Genomic DNA, 17281 nt, shown 5'->3' with positions numbered 1-17281 from the left:
ATAACCCTGGAGGAGCTGCAGAGTTCCACCACAGAGACTGGAGTATCTGTACATAGGACGACAATAAGCTGTACACTCCATACAGTTGGGCTTTATGGCAGAGTGACCAGAAGAAAACCATTACTTTCAGCAAAAAACAAAATGGCACGTTTTGATTTTGCGAAAAGGCATGTGGGAGACTCCCAAAATGTATGGAGAAAGGTGCTCTGGTCTGATGAGTCTAAAATTAAACTTTTTGGCCATCAAAAAAAACGCTATGTCTGGCGCAAATCCAACACATCACATCACCCAAAGATCCCCATCCCCACAGTGAAACATGGTGGTGGCAGCATCATGCTGTGGGGATGTTTTTCAGCAGTTGGGACTGGGAAATTGGTCAGGTTTGAGGGAAAGATGGATGGTGCTAAATACAGGGATATTCTTGAAAAAAAACTGTACCACTCTGTGTGTGATTTGAGGCTAGGACGGAGGTTCACCTTCCAGCAGGACAATGACCCCAAACGCACTGCTAAAGCAACACTTGAGTGGTTTAAGGGGAAAATGTAAACGTGTTGGAATAGCCTAGTCAAAGCCCAGACCTCAATCCAATAGAAAATCTGTGGTCAGACTTAAAGATTGCTGTTCAGAAGCGCAAACCATCCACCTTGAAGGAGCTGGAGCAGTTTTGCAAGGAGGAATGAGCAAAAATCCCATTGGTAGGATGTGGCAAGCTGATAGAGACTTATCCAAAGTGACTTGGAGCTGTGATAGCTGCAAAAGATGGCACTACAAAGTATTGACTTTAGGTGGGTGAATAGTTATGCACATTGACTTTTTCTGTTGTTTTGTCCTATTTGTTTCACAATAAAAAAAAAATAAAAACATCTTCAAAGTTGTGGGCATGTTCTGTATATTAAATGATGCAAATCCTCAAACAATCCATGTTAATTCCAGGTTGTGAGGCAACAAAACATGAAAAATGCCAAGGGGGTGAATACTTTTGCAAGGAGAGATTTTATATATATATATATATATATATATATATATATATATATATGTGTATATTGCCCTCAAGGAATTTACACTCTAAAGTCCATATTTCACATGCATACATAGATATACTGGGGCCAGTTTAGACAGCAACCAGTTTAATGGTTTTTGCTTGGATTTCTCTGGCTTTTGTAAAGTGAAGCACTGACCTGGAGAAAAATCTTTAATCTAAAAAAATACATTTATATTCAGCAGAGATCTGCTTAATTTATAATACCTAGGCTCTTTGGTCATATAATGAAGTTTGAAAAGTTTGCGAAGATCTATTTGAAACATTAAGAAATTGCTTTTACTGTGAACCTGAAAGTAGATGGCATTATTGGCTCTACCCTTTTTCTCTTTTGTTCAGGACGTGTACATGACGTCTATTGAAAGTCTGGCTGAAATCACCGCTCGCTGCATTGAACAGCTTCATAAAGTGGCGGAATTGATTCTTCATGGACAGGACATAGAAAAGCCAGTGAAGGACCAAGCTGTTGTCTTAACAAAGTGAGTGGACCGGATGTGTTTTAATGTTATAATGTAGGTAGGGTAGATATTAGATACAGGTTTCCCATCATAGATCTCTTTGAATAAACAGGATAGATGAGAATGCTACATGTAAACTTTATAAAGATACAGAATTCTTACATGTATATAATAATGTTACCACTTGGCTCCTTCCATGTCCATGGCTGGCTCTGTTACCTTCATGCCTCTTATCTGGTCAGACATGTTCTTTTAAGGTAGTGTCCCTAAATCCTCAATGCAGCAGAATTATATGCAAAGGGTGGCCCTGATATCACTAGACAACAATATGCTGTATATTCTACAAAGTACATCTATATATAGGTTCTTTATAGTATTGTGACGCATGCTGTTGACATATGCTACCATTCTGTATCTTATCCCAGCTTTTCTGTTTCCTTCTCCTCTGCTTCAACTTCATTCTGTTGCTGTTTTCTACTTTTGTCTGCCAAAAGGCCAGACCTTTATCATGAATACAGCTCTGCCTGAATACCACCTGCATTGCGCAATATTCATTATGGGATAGCCATTGCAAGCCAAGATGTCAGAGAAAGAGGGGCTCCAAAAATAATATCCCAGATTATGAGATTTCAGCAAATGTCTCACAATAGCTCTTAATGTTACATTTCTGTGCATGTTCTTTTAGGTTAACCTGTGCTATGTGTAAAGAAGTAACATCCTTATCAAAAAGGTTTACTGGCTGTCTGACCACTGTTGGGGTGAGTATTCAGTATGGATTATCTTTCGGTTTCAAGGAAATATTTGATATTTAAAGTGGCACTAAACAATATCCATATTTTTCAACCCCCTTTAATGGCCCTGCAATCTATTTTCCATTAAATTGTTTCTCAGTGTTTTTCTGCCTCCTTGTAATGTCTTCCATGAGCTCCCGAACCTCTCCTTTTCCCCGAGTTTCCCTTTCTTTGGAACAAGCGATGCATGTTAGTTCATCAGCGGTCAAGTGCACTGGTCTATGCACACTGCAAACCCCATAGTTCATAGTCTATAGTCCATCTCAGAATTGAGCAAGAGAGGGTAGCAATGTTTCTACATTTAGTGGGACTATGGAGAATGAATCTAACCACCCCAAACAATATGTCAGATCACAGCAACAAAGACAAGGAGTCTGGAGATTTGGAGGAGGCTGAGAGCAATAAAGGTATACTTTAAAGCAGAATTTAGCGTCACTTTAAAGAAAACGTGTTTCTATGCATATTTACATTATATGTGTACATAGAGACAACAATGTTTGCTTATCACATAAGAACAGTGCCAGGACAGGGTTATCTAGCGCTCAGGGCAAACATGCCAAACTGCACCCCCTAAGTTGTATGAGTGAGCATTATGTGTCAACAAAAAAAATTGAGCACTAATCTGCATGCTTACCCACTAAGCATAAATTGCCCCTCATCCCTGTACAGACCCCCCTCCCCCCCGCTGAAATCCCCCTCTGCCAGCACAAATCCTTGCCACCCCAATCCTCCTCCCAACTCAAACCTTCTCTCTCCTCAAATTCCCCCCCCCCCCTCCCCCCAAAAAAAAGAACAAAAAAAAAAAAAAAAACAATCATCCCTCTTGGCACAAATCCTCTACCCCTCAAATTTCCCCTCTGAGCATAAATCCACCACCCCAATTCCCTTTTCATAGCGCAAGTCCTGCACCTCCCCACATTTACAAAACAAATATACCTTTGCACACTGGTACTGACTAGTATTCCAGTGTTCCTCTTCTCCCTCATTCAGCTAATGGGACCCTAGTGCTGATGGAGAGGGGCAAACAATGATGCAGGTACCTGACATCCTCCTTTTCAACCAATTACATCAGCAGTTGTTAGGATGGCAGTGGCTGGACCTCACAGTGCCCAAAATTGTAATGATGCACAATAAAAACCTGTGGTTAGTGTAACAAGACAGGCTTGATCCACTTGTTGGCTTATTGACAATTTTTGGGCAATAGGGGGCAATTTTTAGCCGTTTTGCCAAGGCACCCCTGAAGAAACCAGAAGGCACCCTGGTTGAAAAAAGGCTGCATGAAGGGCTTCTTGTGCGGCTATACTGCCACCTGTCCAAAAGGTGGTCTGCTGTGGATCACTTTTTAGAGGGTGTTTGGCAGAAAACTTCCTTAAGCCCTCAAAATGACAAACCAATGCTTGGATTACTAACAGATATATCAGTCTGGATGTCACACCTCAAACTCAATCTATCCAAAACTGAACTTATAAATTTTCCTCCACCACGTGCCCCTTCCTCTGATCTCTGTCAAAATCGATGGCACAACTATCAGCCCATCTCTGCATGCCAAGGTCCTAGGTGTAGTCCTGGACTCTGAACGCTTTAAGCCCCACATCCAAACACTGTCCGAATCTTGCTACCTTAAGCTCTGCAACATCGCCAAAATATGCCCCTTTCTAACCAATGACACTACAAAGCTCTTAATTCACTCGCCTCGACTACTGCAAATCCCTTCTCATTGGCTTGCCTCTACATAGTCTATCCCCCCCTTCAATCCATCCAACTGTACTGTCTGCCCTCATGTTGTAAAGCACTGCGCAAACTGTTATATTATTATTATTATTAGAATAATAATAGTTGTGGCGTGGCCCCATTCACTTGAATTGGTCACGTTTGACAGTGTTAATTTTTACGTCAAATTTCGATTTAGTCTTAGTCCAGGCCCTCGGCAGAGGAGGGGGGCACAAAAAGCAAACAAACAGGAACAGTGCATTGTACATATGTTGACCCCGTCTCCAAACCAGGAGGGAGAGGGGGAGATTACCACTAGAGAAAATGTGTCATATGATAAGGTTACAGGTAAATGCGGCCAGTTTTCATAATTAGGATAAACATATATTCAAGAACACAAAAAAACAAAAAAAGGGGTAAAAAGAAAAATAGAGAGGGGGAGAACCCTCTACTTCAGACACGTACCTTTGCTTCCCCTAGGACAGTGTAGATGAACACTCACACCAATGATCATTGTTGCAAAGGAAAAATAATAGAGACCATGATCCATCGGAGGCTAGGGGATAGGTCTAATCAGGTGAATTGCGCTGTCCAAGGCAACCTCTAAGGAGCGGTTCAGCTAGCTCTAATAATGCGTCATCCAGGCTAGACAAGATATGCCCTGGATCAGAAGTATAGTCATAGTCTTTTGACTAAAGCCATTTTGGTTTTAGTCGTATTTCATCATCTGAATTGTTTTCGTCGTATTTTAGTTTACCTAAATCTCCAGTACATTTTAGTTGTCTAAAATCGAATGGGTTTAGTTAAATTGTAATGTATCATTTAAAGTAGTTGTAACCCTACTGTGTTATTTTCAGACACTCACCTGTCTTCCTTAATGCTATGTGCCCAGTGTATCTGTTTTATTAAAAAAATGCCATTCTATACTGTATTTCCTAGCGCCACTTGGTGCTCATGTGACCGGCCGCTACTCCCTCTCCTGATCTGACAGCTACAGCGGGAGGGGCCAAGATACCCCTGCTGACGTCAGGCAGGAGGAGGAAAGGAGAGGAGGGGGAAGGCGGTTGGTCATGTGAGCACTGAGCAGAGCTGGGAAATACAGCACAGATACACTGGGCACATAAAATTAAGGAAGACCGGCGAATGCCTGAAAATAACAACAGTTATTTCTGCAGGAGGGGAGGGAAAGGGAAATTTTGACGTCAGAATTCGATTTAGTCATAGTCTTTTGACCAAAATGCCATTTTTAGTTTTAGTTGTATTTTAGTGTTAATTTTGTCAACGAAAATATTTTAATCCACAAAATGAACACTGGTGGTACCACTTGCTGAATGTGACATGCCGTTTTAACTTTTGCCGTGGTCAGAAAGCATCAGGAACACAACATGGGTACAGCCGTAATTGGCTGCATTGGCTTTGTAGAGATTGCTGGTCGGGAGCAGTAAAACTTAGGCTCAATCACCTGCTTTTACTGCGGCCTGGTCTCCTGCGTGAACCAGCCCTGAGACGGTCACACGAAAATGCTCTATTTTATCCCTTTAAGGTGGTACTTTTCTTCACAGTATTTTGTTTAATTGTTTTTGGTTAGGAGTCCATGTTCTAGTTAAGTTGTATTTGTTTAGGTTAATACTAGATGTGCGGTTTGATATTACAGCCTGTAATTATTGAAAGATGCGTTAATACTGAATGTTTGTTTTACAGAGCAAGCTCAAGGCAGAAGTCTTAAATCCTATGATTAACAGTATACAGCTAGAGGTAAGATCATATTCGCTTTCTCGGTAAAAATGTTTTTGGGCTCATTTTTATCACCCCTGAGAACAGATCTCCTCCTTACTTCCTCTCTCTGGCAGGTGTTAGGCAGAACAGAAAGTGACAGGAAATCAGCATTGAAAACAAAGTTTCTAGTAGAATGAGAGAGGTTTAGAAATTCTGACAGGGTTTTATTGCTGCCTACATAAGGCAGATTTCCCTTTTGGGTCCTGTCAACAGACTAGGAAACCGGAAAAGATCTCCTTGGGGCCTTTCACACCGAGGAGTTATTCAAGTGCTTCTGGGTTAAAAAAAAGCACCTGAAAAGCTCAAGAAAAATGCTTCCCTTTTAAAATCAGTGAATGTTTTCACACTGAGGCAGTGCAATTCTGTTGCGGTGAAACAAATCCTGTTTGGGGAGCAGCTAAAAAAACAAAACAAAAACACTTCTCCCCATTGGAATGAATGGGAGCTGCAATAAAAAAAAAAGCACCTCAAAAACCCCCCTACTAAGCATTTTGGTGCAGTTGTTGAGTCCCATGTTCTTAAAAAACCACACCACAAACACTGCATAGAGCTGTTCAAAGGAAAAGAGCCACCCTGATCTGGGTATCATGGCCAGGGCTGAGGGGAGCAGCTGAAGCAACAGGAAAATGAAACCTCTGAACAACAAGAGTGAGCATATCTAAATTAAATTTAAGTTTTGTAATATCACCAAAAATAAATAAAGGTTTTGGCTGGAGTTGGGCTTTAACCACTTGCTTACTGGGCACTTAAACCCCCCTCCTATCCAGACCAGTTTTCAGCTTTCAGTGCTGTCGCACTTTGAATGACAATTGCGCAGTCATACAACACTGTACCCAAATGAAATTTTTATCATATTTTTTTCCCACAAATAGAGCTTTGTTTTGGTGGTATTTGATCACCTCTGCAGTTTTTATTTTTTTTGTTAAAAAATATATATATTTTTATATTTTGTTTATAAAATTTTGCAAACAGGTAATTTTTCTCCTTCATTGATGTACGCTGATGAGGCTGCACTGATGGGCGGCACTGGTGGGCACTGATAGGCGGCACTGGTGGGCACTGATAGGCGGCACTGGTGGGCACTGATAGGCGGCACTGGTGGGCACTGATAGGCAGCATTGGTGGGCACTGATAGGCGGCACTGGTGTGCACTGAGAGGTAGCACTGATGGGTGGCACTGAAGGGCATTGATAGGTGGCATTGGTGGGCACTGAGAAGTGGCACTAATAGATGGCACTGATAGGTGGCAGTGATGGGCACTGATAGGTTACACTGAAAGGCAGCACTGCTAGGTGGCACTGATGAGGCACTGATTGGCACCACTGGTGGTCATTGATAGGTGGCACTTGTGGTCATTGATAGGTGGCACTCATGGGCATTGATAGGTGGCACTGGTGGGCACTGGCAAGTTGCAATGGCAGGTGGCACTGGCAGGCACAGAGGAGGAGGCAGATGTGCCTCCTTCCTCTTCGGGACCGATGTCCTTTGAGCATAAGCCGGTGATCGGCTTCTTTTTCTCTTAACGCTGTCAGCGTGAGGAGAAAAAAAAAATGATTACCGAGCTTTTGGTTACACACGTGATCAGCTGTCATTGGCTAACAGCTGATCACGTGGTAAGGGTCCGGGATCAGCCCCTTACTCGGATCGGTGATCACCCGAGTCTCTGTGACTCGGTGATCACAGCAAGCGCCCTGCAGGGGGCGTGCGGGGAGCGCGCAAAGGGGAGGACGTCTTATGACGGCCTCCCGGAAATTCAGGTCCGCGCTGTGGCCGTCATTCGGCTATAGCGTGGACCTCAAGTGGTTAATAAAACAGTGCAAACTGTGTTGATTTTATACAAATCTCCGCAAGCCATAGACACAATCTGATAAGGTTGCTTTGTTTGGTGACATACCCTCAGACCTAAACATTGAGCATTTTTGTGTCCTTGCTATGCTGTTTGCATGCTCTGAATTTAGGGATAGCGGTGGCAAGAGACAGACCAAAAGGATGGGAGACAAGGATAAGGAAATCTCAACTGTCTATTAAAATTTAAAACAATGCCTATATGCTGTAGATATTAAGGGTACCTTCAGGTGTCATAACTAGATGATGATATTTATCTGATTTACCTTATTTTTTATATCTGAATCTGATGACCTTTTAGGCTCATTTCACAATATATACACGTATAAAATCCTTCAAACCAAAGACTTTTTATATGTGATATTAATAATAAAAAAGGTAGTGCTGTATATGTAAACTACATAAAATATATTGTTTTACAGGAATTTATGTAATTTTCCATATACAGTGCTGTTTTATTTTGTCATTAAAGTAGAAGGAAGATGCTTATACATATTATTCTCTGAGTGCTCTGGTCCGGTCACATGATCTCCCCAGAGGCTGACATCAGGAGAGCGAGCCGACAACAGATAGAATGCCTAGGCGGTGACGTCACCCATAGGCTTACTATAGGGTATCTGTTGTCGGCTGTCCCTCCTCTCCCCTGAAGCCAGCCACTGGGAGCCGATCACATGACCGGACCTGAGTGCCCTATCGGAAATACAGGCTGAAAGCTGCAGGGCTTGTCTGCAGAAGCCTGACATTGTACCCCTGATTCACTGATTATGGGGGCAATGTTTTCCAGGCACCTACAGGTAAGAATAATAAATGCATTTTTTTTTTCTGCAAAAATATGTGCACTTTTATTATTTGTTCTTAAAATGTGAATGATCCTTTTAAAGGTGTTTGGTGAGTGCTTGGAGTTGGTAACACTGATTTGGATATCAATTCACAAAGCTAACACACCAGGATAAACATTCGTCTTTTAAAAAAAGTTATTTTTAAAGGGGTTTGTAAACCCTCATGGTTTTTTACCTTAAAGTGATTGTAAACCCTTACAGACCACTTTGTGCTACAGGTAAGCCTATAATTAGGCTTATCTGTAGCTACTCAGGATATCGCCTAAACCTGCACAGTTTAGGAGATATCCCCTGTATTTGCATGTGCCAACATCATCAGTATATGCGCACTGACACAAACTGAAGCAATGGCACGTATGTGCTGTTGCTTCAGTGAGTGTGCCGTTACCGCGCACATGCGCAGGAGTGACATCGCTGCTCCGGCCAATCACGGCGCCGGAGCCGCGATACCCGGAAGTAACCCCCGGGAGTGATGTCGCCAGCAGGAGCGCTGTACGGGCGCCGCAGCGAGGGCTTCAATCTCAGGTGAGTATTCCATAATGCGCTAGTATGCTATGCATACTAGCGCATTATGCCTTTGTCTTGCAGGTGTTAGTTTGTTTTTTTTTTGTCAAAGTGGGTGTTTACAACCACTTTTATGCATTAAGGTGAAAAACCTTCTGTAGTGCAGGAGCCCCCCAGAGCCCCCCTTTTACTTTTCTGAACTCGATCTTTCCAGCGACGAGAAGGAGCCCAGCAGCTTCAGCCGATGTCTCGGATCCTCATTGGACAGATTCATAGCAGCAGGAGCTATTGGCACCCCCTGCTGTCAATCAAACCCAGTGACCCGGGGGGGCGGGGCCGAGTCCTGCTGTCTGTGTCAGTGGACGCAGCAGCAAGACTTGAGAGCACACCCGCATGAGTGCAAAGCGGGTTTTCGAGGGGGCACTCAATGCGGGTAGGAGCCGGGAGCACCGCTGGGGGACCCCAGAAGAGGAGGATCGGGGCCACTCTGTGCAAAACCCTTGCATGGAGGAGGTAAGTATACCATGTTTGTTTGTTGTTTTGTTTTGTTTTTTTAAACAGCGAACGTTAACAACCCCTTTAAGTCCAATGAGATTTTTAAAATTACAGTCATATAGTTAAAATAAAGATACCCATTCCTGTGTTTTAAAGCTTTGCTAATCGAGCCTATTGTTTAGTTTTTTTCAGTCCAGTTAATTATTGCATGACTAAAAAAACATGCGCCATTGTAGACTATGTAAGGTAATCTGTATCGCAAAGTTTTAAGATGTGAAGGTAAAATTACACTTCAATAAAAAAAAAACAATAAAAATGTAGTAATGAAGCAAACCATTAGTATGTATTGTCTGAATACTCTATTTGTGAAAGGTGAAAATGTATAGGTGACTATGAGAACTGCACATTATTGTATTTTTTCCCATTAAATATGCCTTGCAGGTTCTAAACGATCGACCTGTGTTTATTTTCCAGGGAAATAACAGCACAACTTATATCCAGGATGCTTTCCGGCTGCTGCTTCCCATACTGCAATTCTCTCACATTCAGGCAATCTCTTCTAAAGCCTAGCACCATCTACAACTACAACCTGAGCTAAATCACAGCAAAACTTAACAATACTGTTCCAGTTGACTGTGACTTAACCAATCAGAACGGCTTGCTGCTGTCTCCGTATGCAAATTTGCACATCATAGAGTTAAACAAAGGTTTTGGAAAGTGTTTCATAAAATTGATGATTTTGTCTAGATATTTAATGGTTTGATCTGCAGAAAGTAGAACACCACTGAATGCTAACAGTTTAGCTTTGAATAACAATTAATTAGACTGCATGATATTGAGAGACCTCGTAATTTATATTTTGCAACTATACCCAAAATTTAAAATCAGCATGTAAAATGTTCATGCCAAATAAGTAGTCCTCCTTTAAGGTAATGAAAGTGCTGTCTTTTCAAGAATAAATATCTGCTGAATATGCCAGTCCATGGTACTCTTGTACTGCAGGGGAAGTCACTGCAGAATTGTCACCCTATTCAGTGGTGCCTTTACATAATATAGGGAAGAGAGTCATTACCGCTGATAACCCTCCACCCCTCCCCTGTCAATCAGAGCAGGACATGTTTCCACCAGAACAAGGATGAGGGTTCTTAGAGAGTGTTCTGTGTCGTTCCTTGTTTAAGTGAACTAAAGACCTTGGAGATGATGATGTCATGAAGGCAAAGAAGAGTATTACAGTGCTCCCGGAGGAAAATAAGTAAAATATATGTAGAATGTCGCAACAGGGGGAGAGAGACTCAATAATAGAAAAAATAGCCAGATCAAGACTTTTAACTCAGCCTTTTGTGAAGAGCCTCTAAATTAAATTTGCTTCTGCGCTTAGGTTATGTACAGCGACCTACTGTAGGTCGAGCCTCTGATAAAAAATATGCTTTTACATTTGGGTTATGTACAGCGACCTACTGTAATATTAATAACATTTAATAATACTATAATAATATGTTTAGTAGAACTATATTGCATTGGAATGTAGGGTATGTTTTTAATACCTAAAGTGGAGTTCCAGCCTGGAGAAAAAAAAAATAAAAGTTAGCAGCTACAATTACTGTAGCTGCTGACTTTTAATATGGCACTTACCTGTCCAGGGAGCCCACAATGTTGGCACCCCAAGCCGAGCCGTCCATCGTCTTTGGGTGCAGGCGCCGGCATTGCAAATAAGGGTAACCAGCTGTGAAGCCTTCAGGCTTCACAGCCGGTTTTCTACTGTGCATGTGCGAGTCGTGCGGCACTTTCTGAATGGTCCCGTCGTCTCCTGGGAAACACACAGTCCCAGAAGGCAGCGGGGGTCAAGGGCCGGATGCAATCACGGAAGTGCCATACCTCGCCGCGGCAACATAATGCAGAAAAGGTACCAAAAAGGCCAAAATATAAACAGTATCTCACAAAACTGAGTACACCCCTCAGATTTTTGTAAATATTTTCTTCTATATTTTCATGTGACAGCACTGAAGAAATGATACTTTGCTACAATGTAAAGTAGTGAGTGTACAGCTTGTATAACAGTGTAAATTTGCTGTCCCCTCAAATTAACTCAACACACAGCCATTAATGTCTAAACCGCTGGCAACAATAGTGAGTACACCCCTAAGTGAAAATGTCCAAATTGGGCCCAAAGTGTCAATATTTTGTGTGGCTACCATTATTTCCCAGCACTGCCTTAACCCTCCTGTGCCTGGAGTTCACCAGAGCTTCACAGGTTGCCACTGGAGTCCTCTTCCACTCCTCCATAACGACATCACGGAGCTGGTGGATGTTAGAGACCTTCCGCTCCTTCACCTTCCATTTGAGGATGCCCCACAGATGCTCAATAGGGTTTAGGTCTGGAGACTTGCTTGGCCAGGCCATCACCTTGACCCTCAGCTTTTTTAGCAAGGCAGTGGTCGTCTTGGAGGTGTGTTTGGGGTCGTTATCATGTTGGAATACTGCCCTGTCTCTGAAGGGAGGGGATCGTGCTCTGCTTCAGTCTGTCACAGTACATGTTGGCATTCATGGTTCCCTCAATGAGCTGCAGTTCCTCAGTGCCGGCAGCACTCATGCAGCCCCAGACCATGACACTCCCACCACCATGCTTGACTTTAGGCAAGACACACTTATCTTTGTACTCCTCACCTGGTTGCTGCCACACACGCTTGATACCATTTGAACCAAATACGTTTATCTTGGTCTCATCAGACCACAGGACAGTAATCCATGCCCTTAGTCTGCTTGTCTTCAGCAAACTGCGGGCTTTCTTGTGCATCATCTTTAGAAGAGGCTTCCTTCTGGAATGACAGCCATGTAGACCAATTTGATGCAGTGTGCGGCATATGGTCTGAGCACTGACAGGCTGACCCCCCACCTCTGCAACAATGCTGGCATAACTCATACATCTATTTCCAAAAGACAACCTCTGGATATGACGCTGAGCATGTGCACTCAACTTCTTTGGTCGACCATGGCGAGGCCTGTTCTGAGTGGAACCTGTCCTGGTAAACCGCTGTATGGTCTTGACCACCGTGCTGCAGCTCAGTTTCAGGGTCTTGGCAATCTTCTTATAGCCTAGGCCATATTTATGTAGAACAACAATTCTTTTTTTTTAGATCCTCAAATAGTTCTTTGCCATAAGGTGTCATTGTTAACTTCCAGTGACCAGTATGAGAGAGTGAGAGCGATAACACCAAATTTAACACACCTGCTCCCTATTCACACCTGATACCTTGTAACACTAACGAGTCACATGACACCGGGGAGGGAAAATGGCTAATTGGGCCCAATTTGAACATTTTCACTTAAGGGTGTACTCACTTTTGTTGCCGGTTGAGACACTAATGGATGTGTTGAGTTATTTTGAGGGGACAGCAAATTTACACTGTTATACAAGCTGTACACTCACTACTTTACATTGTAGCAAAGTGTCATTTCTTCAGTGTTGACACATGAAGATAAAATATTTACAAAAATGTGAGGGGTGTGCTCACTTTTGTGAGATACTATATGTGTGTGTGTGTGTGTGTGTGTGTGTGTGTGTGTGTATGTATGTATATGTGTGTGTGTGTGTGTGTGTGTGTGTGTGTGTGTGTGTGTGTGTGTGTGTGTATATATATTATAATACAAAAACGAGGAGGGGTGGGGTGGTCAATTGTTTGAGACAGAGTTGTCTTTTTGCTTGAAACTCCACTTTAAATATGGCTTCTCACACACGGTTCCCTGAGTCCATTCAATGTAAATTCCAGTTTTTCCCACCCCCGCATGGAAAGCCCAGGTGCTGTATACAGCCTCCCATATACACGAATGGCTATGCACAGCTGTACTCTGGGTATACCATAAAATGTTCTACTTCTTTTTTTTTTTTTTTTTTTTTTTTTTTTTTTATACACCTGTACACTATACTCATGTTTACGATAGCAACACATTCCATTTATGATTATGGGAGGCTGTATGCAGAACCTAGGGCTTTTCAGTCCAGGGAAAAAAACACCATAATTTACATTGAATGGGATCAAGTGCCTGTGTACAACAGGTTGTAATAAGGGAGAACACAAGATGGTAGTCAATTTCTATTTTTTTATATAATATACTGTATATTGCTCCTGCCACAAGTGTAAGAAACTGCAGTGGCATTTGAATGGTCAAACAGATGTTATTGTCAGATATATAGGGAAAAAGAGAACATTAACGTGGCTGATTTTTATATTGCATTTTTAGAGATAGGCATAATGTTCTGCCCCAAGTATTCAGCCCCCAAAACTAAACTGTGTTTTCAGTGGAGTTCTCCTTTATGAGCCTAATGTAACATGGTAAATAATCTATGCATAATTTAAGTGGAAGAGAAGTGAATCTTTGTGGTGTTTTGGAGAAAGTTAAATTATTTTTTCCAAAATGATATCATTGCTCATGCTTTGAAATGTCAATGTAGCACAGCGTTTAGTCCTATTGCAGATTATATATTATGTATTGTTAGCAATACTCCATTGAGTAACTGTTTACAAAAAAAGAAAACATTTTAATAACTGTTTTTTGTTTTGTGCTTATTTGTTTCTAAAAAATCACCTAGACTTTTTATATTTGAGTGAATAGGGGTAATCAAGCTACACAATATGAATTTGCCATCACCCCCTTGTACATGAGGAATTGTTAGCAGATTTGACTTATGTTGAACCCCTAAAGCCACCACAGAAAAGCAAAGTTCCTAAAGTATGTACTGTACATGTGCTATATTTCACTTTGATTAACTTTTAATTTTTCAGGGGCTTACATTGAGATGTAAAATGGTACAGTACTTGTTGCCATTGGGTGGGGAGCTACAAGAAACACTGTAATATGTGTCTCTTTGAATACAAAAACCTTACATTGCACCTGTCCTTTGAGGAACTGTTGAATAATTTCCCCCAGTGAGGAACCAATGTTGTTATCGCATAATAAAGAAAATAATATTGTAGAAATCTACACCTTGTTTTGTGTGAATCTTTTAAAGTAAAACACCAAACACCACTAATGTGCATATTTAATACACAAATCAATTTAATATGACAGACAACCCATTATGTATTGCAATATTGAAAAAAAAAAAAAACATTTCCAGTTTATGCACCAACCAGCTGATTTTCTAAATGTTCTTTTAAAAAAATCAAAATTCTCTTCCTTGCAACCACAGTTATCATACTTTTGTGGACAAGATTTCTCAGACTTCTTATCTGCTGCTCCCTATGATATACATCCAATATTTTTAGTTTTATTTTTATAAATAGACCCCTAAATATTCGCTTGGGATTCTGTTAACCAGTTAAAAGAGAAGTATGGGTGTTTGTGTTTTGATTAATGCTTACCTAGGTGGATCTGTCCCCTGGCATCTCTACACTGAGAACCAAGCGATCGAACACCGCCGATCACTTGGTTCCCACAGCTCCATGAGCAGAGAGCTGGTGACTGTCAGTCACAGCTCTCTGCTCTGCCCCCTCTTTGCTCACTGCCCTGCGGCTGGATGAGCCTGCGTGGGCAGCTCAGTTTCTCAGTGGCTCACTGAGACAGGTGTCGGTTCAGGTATCTAGGTGGATCCTGACTCCATGGTCCTGATGAAACAGAGCCTGGACAGACTCTGTGGCGTCAGCAGAGAGCGGATTTCAGTCCGCTTTCTGCTGAAAACGGGTCACAGGAATACAGAACAAAATGCACGCCTGTGATCCATAGAAGTACAGCCAAACGAGCTTTGGCTGTACTTTTCCTTTTTAAGGAAGTACTTCATATGTCTTACAGTTCTTCCTGAGTTTAAATTCTAAAACCAGCTTTCAGTTTACGGGCCTATACAAAGCCCTTGCTACCTGTCTGAAAAGCACTCGCCGTGTTCTGCTTTTTAGAGACAAGTACAGGAGCAGCCGGCAGATGTTCAGGAGACTATAACTGATGCAACCACGATCCTAATGTTTGGCTTGCAGTTGTTGTGGAGTGGCCCTTTTCACTCGAATAAGTCATGTACTGTGGTGGTACTGCTAGCCAACAAGGGGTATAATTTTTGCCTGTGCATGTGAACAACCCCATCTGACTGCCACTGTAGCTTAAGAAGTGGTCGCTAAAACCATGGCTTAAGCATGATGGGGATTCCCAGACACTAGTTCCCCATCGGGTCCACTTCCCATGTGATTAACAGCAGGCAGTGGGGCAGATACCTCGCCAATAGGCAGCCTGCTTTTGGCTATCGAATCTGCTCACTGCCTGCTGTCAATCACAAGGAGAGAGCAGACCTGATTGGAAACTAGTGTCTCACCTTCCAAATCAGGCTCTGTCTACTGTCAGCTTCACTGGTTGCTAGGAGGCTCTTGGCTGTGAAGCTGGTAGGAAGGGAAAGGCGTACCAGTGGCAAATATGTCATCTACTACACAGCATACAGAGACGGGCACTCTGCTTGTCTCTGTACGTTGACTTAGATTTGGCCTTTAATTACCTGTAGTTTTGTTATATATGAACTGAAGGCAATTCTTTTTTAATTTGGTGCAGTAACAGCGCTTCTTTGTAAAAATTGCACTATAAGCAACTACCTGGATCTGCCGCATGTGCCTTCCAAAATGGGCATCAGGGATTTTTAATCTGCTGCAGGCCATTTTAAAGGGCCATACCACCAAAACGTGTTTGTAAATGTTCTGTAAAGCTCTAGCCTCAGATTGACTTGATTTTCTGGAACATCTTCAGTGCTATAAAAAATTATTGCCCTAAGCTAAATCATGAATGAACTGTGATTAACCACATTTTTTGGAAAGTTGAGTTAAATTTCACTTGCCACACCCAGGCCTGATTACTGTCAGACCTGTTGAATCAAGAAATCACTTCAATAGAAGCTCACTGACAAAGTTTAACACGCTAAAATGTCTCAAAAAGCAACACATCATGCCATGTTCTAAAGAAATTCAAGAACTGATGAGAAACAAAGTAATTGACATGTATCGGTCTGGAAAGGGTTACAAAGCCACTTCTAAGGCTTTGGGACGCCAGTAAACCAAGGTGAGAGCCATTATCCACAATTGTAGAAAACTTGGAACAGTCGTGTACTGTCCCAGGAGTGGCAGCCTACCAAAATTACTCAAAGAGCACAATGACAATGCACCCAGGAGGTCATAAAAGAACCCACAACATCTAAAGAACTGTAAGCCTCATTTGCCTCAGTTAAGGTAAGTCTTCATGATTCAACAATAAGAAAGAGACTGGGTAAAAATGGCATACATGGGAGAGTTCCAAGGTGAAAGCCACTGCTGACCAAAAAGAACACAAAGGCTCATCTCACATTTGCTAAAAAACATCTTGACTATCCCCAAGACTCTTGGGCAAATATTCTGTGGACTGATGAGACTAAGCTTGAACCTTTTTGGAAGGTGTGTGTCCCGTTAAATCTGGCATAAAACTAACACAGCATTTCATAAAAAGAATATCATACCAACAGTCAAACATGGTGGTAGTAGTGTGATGGTCTGGGGCTGCTTTGCAGCTTCAGGACCTGGGCAACTTGCCATAATTGACGGAAACATGAATTGTGCGCTCTACAAGATAATCCTGAAGCATAATGTCCGGCCATCAGTTCATGACCTCAACCTCCAGTGTGCTTGGGTTATGCAGCAGAATGACCTGAAACACACCAGCAAGTCTGCCTCTGAATGGCTCAGAAAGCTAAAAAGAGTGGGCCAAAATTCCTCCACAGCGAGGTGAAAGACTCATTGCCAGTTATCGCAAATGCTTGATTGCAGTTGATGCCGCCAAGGGTGGCACAACTAGTTATTAGGTTTAGGGGTCAATTACTTTTTCACA

The 17281-nt window shown here is 42.1% G+C and overlaps 1 protein-coding gene across 4 annotated transcripts in view; it reads left to right on the top strand.

Annotated features, from left to right (window-relative positions):
• Positions 1-11475, top strand: part of FAM114A1 (family with sequence similarity 114 member A1) — a 52059-nt gene extending 40584 nt beyond the window's left edge. For 3 of the 4 annotated variants that reach the window (XM_073608833.1, XM_073608824.1, XM_073608841.1), the window contains exons 11-14: positions 1379-1518; positions 2183-2255; positions 5700-5753; positions 9932-11474. In XM_073608833.1, the coding sequence (XP_073464934.1) occupies positions 1379-1518; positions 2183-2255; positions 5700-5753; positions 9932-10027 (363 nt within the window). In that variant the 3' untranslated portion in view covers positions 10028-11474. Of the gene's footprint in view, positions 1-1378; positions 1519-2182; positions 2256-5699; positions 5754-9931 lie in introns of all 4 variants that reach the window. The other variant, XM_073608850.1, reaches the window with a different exon arrangement.
• Positions 11476-17281: the final 5806 nt, after the last annotated feature.

The sequence above is a fragment of the Aquarana catesbeiana genome, linkage group LG01 (assembly GCF_042186555.1).
Source record: "Aquarana catesbeiana isolate 2022-GZ linkage group LG01, ASM4218655v1, whole genome shotgun sequence".
Taxonomy (NCBI): Eukaryota; Metazoa; Chordata; class Amphibia; order Anura; family Ranidae; genus Aquarana; species Aquarana catesbeiana.
Note: the sequence above shows the minus strand (reverse complement) of the source record. Positions and strands in the feature narration are given on the sequence as shown.